The sequence below is a fragment of the Ipomoea nil genome, unplaced genomic scaffold (genome assembly GCF_001879475.1).
Source record: "Ipomoea nil cultivar Tokyo-kokei standard unplaced genomic scaffold, Asagao_1.1 scaffold3069, whole genome shotgun sequence".
Classification (NCBI taxonomy): domain Eukaryota; kingdom Viridiplantae; phylum Streptophyta; class Magnoliopsida; order Solanales; family Convolvulaceae; genus Ipomoea; species Ipomoea nil.
Genome location: NW_017619497.1, coordinates 395,254 through 404,697, shown reverse-complemented (window position 1 = coordinate 404,697; position 9,444 = coordinate 395,254). Strand labels below are relative to the sequence as shown.

General features: G+C 36.2%; 1 protein-coding gene across 2 annotated transcripts; it reads left to right on the top strand.

The window, feature by feature from the left end:
* The first annotated feature begins 376 nt into the window (after positions 1–376).
* On the top strand, positions 377–9,126 carry LOC109165529 (pleiotropic drug resistance protein 3-like). Of its 2 annotated transcripts, XM_019314334.1 has the most exons (25): positions 1,147–1,230; positions 1,328–1,542; positions 1,663–1,786; positions 2,274–2,359; positions 2,965–3,049; positions 3,209–3,368; positions 3,457–3,533; positions 3,766–3,819; positions 3,916–4,006; positions 4,128–4,429; positions 4,502–4,783; positions 4,908–5,221; positions 5,330–5,490; positions 5,582–5,685; positions 5,829–5,982; positions 6,063–6,173; positions 6,310–6,383; positions 6,467–6,799; positions 6,906–7,196; positions 7,314–7,397; positions 7,479–7,612; positions 7,708–7,935; positions 8,028–8,199; positions 8,299–8,553; positions 8,649–9,126. In XM_019314334.1, the coding sequence occupies exons 2-25, from the start codon at positions 1,463–1,465 to the stop codon at positions 8,913–8,915; spliced, it is 4,023 nt and encodes a 1,340-aa protein (XP_019169879.1). In that variant the 5' UTR covers positions 1,147–1,230; positions 1,328–1,462; the 3' UTR covers positions 8,916–9,126. The 2 variants fall into 2 exon arrangements, with proteins under 2 accessions (XP_019169878.1, XP_019169879.1); XM_019314333.1 differs by having other exon boundaries at positions 377–1,542.
* Positions 9,127–9,444: the final 318 nt, after the last annotated feature.

The following is a 9,444-nucleotide window of genomic DNA, read 5'->3' as shown; positions in this document are numbered from 1 at the left end:
ACTTTGTATTAAAAAGATCAAAATGTCATTGTATTTAATGACATTTCTACGATTTTGTTGATGAATGACAAAAAATGATCATGTCACAATAATATTAGGACCAAAAGGGAATATTCTGATTAAAAAAAAATAAAAAATGAACTGTCACCTATAAATTTAGGACAAAAAATTGTAATTAACTCTAAATTAAATTACCTCCTACCTGCATTCAAAAAAAAAATTACCTCCTACCTATTTTCAAAAAAAAATAAAAAATTACCTCCTACCTGATAAACAGAATCAAAGAAATGATTTTTAATTTTTTTTTTTGTCTTATACGTATACACTCTATGTATAGTGAGTGTGCGAGTGTATAGATTGATAGATATATCTATCTCTGTATATCTCTATATATACTACGTATGATTTTACACAGAATCCGTGATGCCATAGATTCTTGTTTTCAGTTCACACTGTATATGAACTATGCACTATTTTTTGGTACATGAATTATGCAGTTTCCTGAAAGATTAGTTTATTAGAAGGGGTATCTCACGCCTTTAGGGCTTTGCGTTTCAAATTTCTCCTCCACCATTCTTGCGGTTTACACAAATTTTATCAATAAACTGAAAAGAAGTTTGGAAGTTATACCTAGAAATTTGGATGCTGAAGAACTAATTAATATTAATAATATTTATATTGTTGGTTGGAATAAAGAAATACCCTACCTAATCTTTAAGTATTTTTGACTTTGAATTTCTGCAGTTTGGATTGTCCAGTAAGGAAGTTCGAACATATTATTTAAAGATTTTTGGGAAGTCAACTATTTGGATACCCTAACTTGATTTGCATAAAGAAGTGCTGCGTGTTCAATTTTTTTAATTTCTGCACAATCAATTTTTTAATTTCTGCATATTTAAGAAGAAGATAGAAGCATAAATTATGCCGTTATGATGATTTTTATTATATTTGCTATATCAATACTGTTATTATACTGTGGGTTAAATAATGTGTATAATTATGAGTGATGTATTTGCTTAGCTCATCAGCTTGTATGATCAAATAGACTAATATACCAGACTAAGAGTGAATAGTTTATATTAGACAGGATGATGCATCCCTCTTTAGTTTTCTGTGATATAAATACAAATGGATTTGTAGCTTTGACAGCACCAAAATGGCTCAGCTGGTGGGTTCAGATGAAATTGAATCAATAAGAGCTGAGCTATCAGAGATTGGAAGAAGCTTAAGGTCATCGTTTAGACAACGTATCTCGAGTTTCAGGAGTAACTCGGTTTTGAGTTCCACTGCAAATGAAGATGTTTTTGATGAGGATTACTTGTTGCAGTGGGCAGCTATTGAGAGATTGCCTACCTTTGACAGATTGAGATCCGCCGTTTTTGAAGAAAACGATGGAAATGAGGCCCAAGTTCAGGGAAAACGGGTGGTTGATGTCACCAAGCTTGGAGCTGTGGAAAGGCATATGTTCATTGAAAAGCTCATCAAACACATTGAGCATGACAACCTCCGCCTGTTGAGGAAAATCAGAAAACGAATTGACAGGTAAGGTGGCTTCTTTATTATCCTACCTAGCTAAACTGGAATCACTCTAGAGTTTGAATCGCTAGAATCACTTCTAATTTAAGAAATTCAGTGGATTGAGTATTGAATTCATTCTTGTAGAGCCGATGTAAAGTTGCCCTCTGTGGAAGTGAGGTACACTAATCTACATGTGGAAGCAGAGTGTGAGGTTGTTTATGGAAAACCCCTCCCGACTCTTTGGAATTCTTTCAAGAGTTTGATAAAGGTAAGTATTTGCAATTTTTATTTGAGGATAATTATTGTTCTACTCTTAGCCTACATTCTATGGTTATACCTATGTAATGCTGTTTATGCCGTTAGTATATGCTAATCTATATGTGCTCTCTGAGCAATCCGCTGGCTCAAACTTTAGTTCCAATCTATTTTACATGTTCTGTTTAAATTTTACATTGAAATTTGTTTCGCAACTCTTATCATTGGAAGCATTTAAAATGGCCTCCAAGATCAATAGTCTTGTGTAGGCAGATTGTATACTTATTTGATTATGTGTCTGTAATGTGGTCAAGCATCTCCTGGTGCACTGTGAACCTACCAGTTCTAAAGAATTTAATGTGGGAAAACCGTGAATCTATTCTCCCATTCTGATAAATGGGATAAAGTTTGCAACTCTTATTATATAATAATAAAAAATTCTATAATCTATCTCTAGACATTTTTTTTAAAAAAAATTAGTGATTTATTCTATTTGGCAGGTCTTTGCAAGGTTTCCATGTTTGAAGTCTGAAGTGGCCAAGATACAGATTATTAATGATGTAAGCGGTGTCATTAAGCCTGGAAGGTACGCAATTGTAGCATTAGCCTAATCAACTCTACATGAGTTCTTATTAGATCTCTCAATTTTCTTGTTCTAAGGCATAATCTCCATACTCTAAGATCCAATCTTTTCTATGGCAATAGGATAATTTTACCCTTCTGTATTTTGGTTATTATGTTTTAAGTAGTTTGCAATTGTTGTATTCTAGTAGAATAATTAGAAATCTTCAAATTGACTGAAGAACTAAGACACTTCTGGTTCTTTTTCAGTTTAGCAAAAACCATTTTACTTACTCTATGAACACACCTTTTTGTTGTCTCTTCATTAAAGTCAGTTTAGATATGTTGTTCTTGTGAAACTCGTGTTTTAACTCTTAGTCTATCATGCTTTTTATTTTGAAAAATATAGATTGCGTAGGTAGTTAGCAGTGTTAATCTTTTTCCACTTGAAGATGATAATTATATAATGTGAAAATGACAAAGCCTCTTAAAAATTTGGAACATCTTGAGGAAATTATATTCTTCTTCAGAACTCATCCTAGTTATTGAACTAATTCATGTCAAATGTGAAGAAATCGTTGAATTATGGCGGTTTCACAAATTACTCAAACAAGTTTGTTGTTATCACAGAATGACACTGCTACTTGGTCCTCCGGGATGTGGGAAGACATCATTATTGAAAGCACTCTCAGGAAACCTCGACAACTCTCTGAAGGTCTCTATATTTTTTCAAATTCACATAGCATAGCATTAATGCAGAGTAGATTGCTCTAACAGCATCTTTGTTTATGAACAATACTATTATACAGCAGTGTAGATTTGTACTAAAGAGCAGTGTAGTCTTATTTTATCTGTTTGTTTTTTATTCAATCAGGTTCGGGGAGATATTTCTTACAATGGGCACAACTTACAAGAATTTGTCCCCCAGAAAACTTCTGCGTACATTAGTCAATACGATTTACATATCCCTGAAATGACTGTCAGAGAAACCCTTGATTTCTCAGCTCGTTGCCAGGGTGTTGGTAGCAGAGCCGGTATGTCTTTCCACTTGTGAAAAAAGTGAACGAAGTCGTACACTTATTTCAACAGTCAAATGGAAATAAATGGTTTTTCCCTGTGCAGATATTATGGTCGAGCTAAGTAAAATGGAGAAGGAAGCAGGAATTGTTCCTGATCAGGACATAGATATTTACATGAAGGTAATTTTAGCATAATTCATAGTCCATATTCATAACTGTTTTCGTTCAATTTCATTGCCATTCCTAGAAGCTGGCATGATTGAAGGACTAAAAATGTTTATTTTTTTTCTTACATAATGCTCTCTTCCTAACTAGGTGTTCTTCGGTAATTGGCCCGAAGGACATTTTGGGTGTTTCTAGGTCGCTGTTGAAGCAATAGTGTTCTATCTTTTAACCTATTTAACTGATACAGGCAATTTCTATGGAAGGACAAAAGACAAACCTTCAGACAGATTACATCCTTAAGGTAATACTTTTTTAGACGATTAGAAAATTATCTTCTTTCTATAACATAAAATAAAATATATGTTAACAAGCTGCTCTTTGTTCCATTCGAATTCAGATTCTCGGACTTGATGTTTGTGCTGACACAATAGTAGGTGATATTATGAGAAGAGGTATCTCCGGAGGCCAAAAGAAAAGACTTACAACAGGTACTTATAATCTGTAGCCTAAAAGCCTTAATTTAGCCTTACAGCACAATTGCTGAAAGTTTGTATCAGCAGCAAATCTTTGTTCCCAAATTCAAGAAGCGTTTGCATACCAATAATGCAGGGGAAATGATTGTTGGCCCCACAAAGGCATTGTTTATGGATGAAATATCAAATGGCTTAGATAGTTCGACCACATATCAAATCGTTGCTTGCCTTCAACAGTTGGCACACATCACAGATGCTACAATACTAATGTCTCTTCTTCAGCCGGCACCAGAAACGTTTGATCTCTTTGATGACATAATCTTGATGGCCGAGGGAAAAGTCGTTTTCCATGGTCCCAGAAGCAACATATTAGAATTTTTCGAAAGTTGTGGGTTCAAGTGTCCTGAAAGGAAAGGGGTAGCCGACTTCCTCCAGGAGGCAAGTTCCTGACAAATTCTTCGTTTCTATATGTTAAATAAAATCTCTTTTAACGTCTTGCATGTGTTGCAGGTCATCTCGAGGAAAGATCAGGGACAATACTGGAGTCGAACTGAACAGGCATATAGCTATGTTTCTGTTGATACAATATCAAGAAAATTTAAGGAATCTCCTTGCGCAAAGAATCTCTTCAAGCAGCTTTCTGAGCCATTTGACAAGTCCAAGAGCCATAAAAATGCTATAAATTCTAGTGTGTATTCACTTCCTAAATGGACACTTTTCCGAGCTTGCATGTCAAGAGAATTTCTTCTCATGAAAAGAAATTCATTTATTTATGTATTCAAATCTGTTCAGGTCGGTCAGACTCACATTTTTCCTGCTAATCCTCACTTTTCGTGCAGTGTTTTAATTACAGACTAACTCACTATCAAGTATCAACTACCTGGAGATCGATGACTTTTATATTTCTTTAATGCAGCTTTTCATAATTGCATCCATAGCAATGACTGTGTTCTTGAGAACTAGGATGGATGTGGATGTTCTGCACGCAAATTATTATTTGGGAGCTCTATTCTATGCCCTAATTATTCTACTCGTCGATGGGTTCCCTGAGTTGTCCATGACCGTTACGAGGCTAGAAGTTTTCTTCAAGCAGAGAGAATTGTGCTTCTACCCAGCATGGGCATATGCAATCCCCGCTACCATTCTCAAATTTCCTCTTTCTTTGTTGGAATCTGTTGTTTGGACATCTCTTACTTATTACGTCATAGGTTTCACTCCTGAGGCTGGGAGGTGAGTGTCAATTCTTTTTCTTCAATGATGCATAATATTATACCTGTCCGACTTATTTTCAATATTAACCATGTTACTCAAGTTCCCAAGTTTTTATTAATGTTCCAGGTTCTTCCGCCAATTACTTGTACTCTTTCTCGTGCACCTGTCATCAATATCCTTATTCCGGTTTGTGGCGGCTGTCTCCCGGACAGTTGTTGTAGCTACAACAATGGGTAGTCTATCGATACTGTTTGTTATGTTATTCGGTGGCTTCATAATCCCGAGATGTAATATTTCCAATTATCACTTTGTTCGCCTTTCATATATAAGATTTCCGTGAGGATCGGAATAGGACTCATATGCATATGTTCATTGCAGCCTCTATGCCAGTTTGGTTGAAATGGGGAGCCTGGGTTTCTCCAGTTACATATGGTGAGATAGGCCTTGCTCTGAATGAATTTCTTGCCCCGCGATGGCAAAAGGTGAGTGCATATAGATCATATTTGCTCTAAGAAAGTAAGAAATATATTTCACAAAATATACGAGAAAGTAAGAAGTAAATTATAATGGTTTGGTTATCACACAGTATGTTTTTCATTCGTCGTCTGTTCATTTATTCTTGCAGATGTCACCTACAAATGTGACAATAGGAGACGAAGTTCTTGAAAGCCGAGGATTAAACTTTGATGGGTACTTATATTGGGTGTCAGTCGGTGCTTTGTTTGGCTTTACAATACTATTTAACCTTGGTTTCACATTGGCCTTGAGTTTCCTTAAACGTAAGTTCACATACCTATTGTACTCGATGCGAAACTGCTGAACAATTTTCGTGTAGTTATTCAATTTCGATATCATGCAGCCCCAGGTTCACGTGCTATTATCTCAAAGGAAAAATTCTCAAAAATACAAGGAAGTGGAGAATCAGTTCATGAATCACCTGTTGAAAAAACTTCCGAGTCTTCTAATCCAGGTTTTGCACTTTTTCCTTTCTTTTACTTCTTTTCGATTGCATTACGATTAAACAATGGCCAACGATTCATATTTATTTGTTTAGCAAATAGTAACTTTTCCCTGCCCTTAAACGAGTCTATCTTAATCTTCTGCAGGCGGAATGGTTTTGCCTTTTCAAGCCTTAAGTGTAGTTTTTCAAGATGTTCAATACTACATTGACATGCCTGCGGTAATGGCACATGCCACTCTCATTTGACAATGAATTAAGGCCAAATTCATTGGTTAATTTAATCGTCTTATAACTGTTTTTAGGCAATGAAGGAACACGGTTTCACTGAAAAAAGACTTCGACTTCTTTCCGACATCACTGCTGCACTCAGACCTGGTGTTCTTACTGCTCTTATGGGTGTCAGTGGTGCTGGAAAAACGACTCTTCTTGATGTTCTTTCTGGTAGAAAAACTAGTGGTATAGTGGAAGGAGAAATAAAGATTGGAGGGTACCCTAAAGTTCAAGAGACATTTGCTCGAGTTTCTGGTTACTGTGAGCAAACCGATATACATTCTCCTCAGATTACAGTAGAAGAATCGGTCATCTTTTCTGCTTGGCTACGGCTTCCTCCAGAGATTGATTCCAAAACCAAATCTGTATGGCTCGCCATTTCTATGCTACATATGGATTGTTCTATACTTCTATTCTGTTCTGAACCATTTTACGTATATAACTCCAACACGATTGTCGTTGGCTCTGTAGGAATTTGTGAAGGAAGTGATCGAGACGATTGAACTTGACGGAATAAAGGACATGTTGGTTGGCATGCCTGGTATCAGTGGTCTTTCAACAGAGCAACGGAAGCGGCTCACAATTGCTGTGGAGCTTGTCGCGAACCCCTCAATCATCTTCATGGATGAACCTACAACTGGGCTTGATGCAAGGGCAGCTGCAATTGTGATGCGGGCTGTAAAGAACGTGGTTGCCACAGGAAGAACAATCGTTTGCACCATTCACCAACCGAGTATTGATATATTCGAAGCTTTTGATGAGGTAATAAGTAATTGTTAATAAACATATATAATTTAGAACGCATGAGAAGATGAAAATTGGTTTCTTTGAATTTAACACACTTGTTCTAAGTACATATTTGTTTCTACTACTCTTTAGCTTATTCTCTTGAAAACCGGTGGGAAAATGATCTACTGGGGACCGTTGGGTCGGCATTCTTGTAAAATGATTGAATATTTTGAGGTCAGTTTAATTTGCCAGATCTGTTGTACACTTTCCATGCTTTTCCATTGTACATTTACTGAAACAATTAAATCTTAACAGGGTATCTCTGGTGTGCCAAAAATAAAGGATAACTATAATCCGGCAACGTGGATGTTGGAAATCACTTCAACATCTGCAGAAGCTGAACTTGGCTTAGATTTTGCAGAAATTTATCAAAAATCTTCTTTATACAAGTAAGTCTGCCCAATAAAATGTTTCAATTAATTTCTAATTCATTCTAAAAGAATATTTCTCAATTACAAGTACACCCGAACATTGTTGGCTGTAGAAATAATAAAGAGCTCGTAAAGAAGCTTAGCGTTCCACCTCAAGGCTCAAAGCAGCTGCATTTTCCTACGACCTTTTCACAGAACGGATGGGTCCAATTCAAGACCTGCCTGTGGAAGCAGTATTGGTCTTACTGGAGGAGTCCTTCGTACAACTTGGCACGCTGCATTTTTATGCTCATCACATCCGTTATTTTAGGATTGTTGTTTTGGGATCAAGGGAAGAAAATGTAAGCATACTATACTATCAAACCATTTTTTACTAAATTCACGGGCCCCAGAATTTGATTTATTTATTTTTGTTTTCTCATGGGATTAACAGAGAAAACCAGCAGGGCTTGTTCAATGTACTTGGTGCAATATTCACTGCAGTAATCCTCTGTGGGATAAACAACTCCTCAACGGTTTTACCATATGTCAGCACAGAGAGAACTGTCTTGTACAGGGAAAGATTTGCCGGGATGTATGCTTCATGGGCTTATGCATTGGCACAGGTATTTATAAAATACCTCAACACGATTTTTTGCTAATCTACTACTCTGATAGCTTCTTATAACATTCGATCTAATGAAATCCTAATTTTGTTGGCATAGGTTACCGTCGAGATTCCTTATCTGTTTGCTGAAACAGTTGCGTTCACGGCTATCACATATCCAATGATTGGATACTACGGGTCAGCATACAAGGTTTTCTGGTACTTCTATGCCATGTTTTGTACGCTTCTGTACTTCAATTATCTGGGAATGCTGCTTGTCGCGATGACACCGAGCTTTCCCATAGCTGCAATTCTGCAATCCGCTTTTTACTCCATGTTCAGCCTGTTTGCGGGATTCTTGGTTCCTAAGCCAGTGAGTACCTCAAGATCTCGCGTTTACTTTCTATTATAAGAAACTCGCTGACATTACTGAAAACGTTCGTTTTATATATGTTCGTAATCTTGCAGCAAATACCCAAGTGGTGGATCTGGTTTTACTATCTAATGCCTACATCCTGGTCCCTAGACGGCATGCTTTCTTCACAATATGGCGATATAGAGAAGGATATCGAGATTTTTGGAGAAAAGAAAACAGTGGCGGCCTTTTTGAGGGATTATTTTGGATATCACCATGATCAATTACCCATTGTGGCTGTAGTGCTGATTCTGTTCCCTCTTCTTTTTGCCTGTTTATTCACACTTTGCATTCAGAAGTTGAACTTTCAAAGGAGGTGATGGAAATTGAATAATCTGGGCTGGTTTATGTTTGTGCAGAAAAACATGTTAAAAAATCACTTTTACTATGATGTTTTGAGGGAATATTATATTTTCAATGGGTGGATATGAGGATATCATACATATTTGTAGATTTCTTATGACTCTTATCTGTCTGTTTGGAGCAATATTCCCTCTCTCTACTGGACACACTGATTAGCTCAGAAAAAAAGTCTCTAATTTTTGTTTCGAGTTAATTCAATTTTTTATCCTAAATTTATATGTGACGGTCCACTTTTAGTCATTTTTTATTAGAACATCTTCATTTAATCCTAGTATGTATTATTGTGGTATGACTATTTTTAGTTCTCTTTCAATAAAATCGTTGAAATATCTAAAAACATAATAAGTGTGAATGAAAGTTATACCCTTGATTTATGTCCGTTTTTTCCGTTAAGTTTTTTTGTACATTATGCTATAAAGGTTGTGTATTAAAATATTTTGGACAAACATACCCCTACCGTTATAACTTCCGTTATCTTTTCCACTA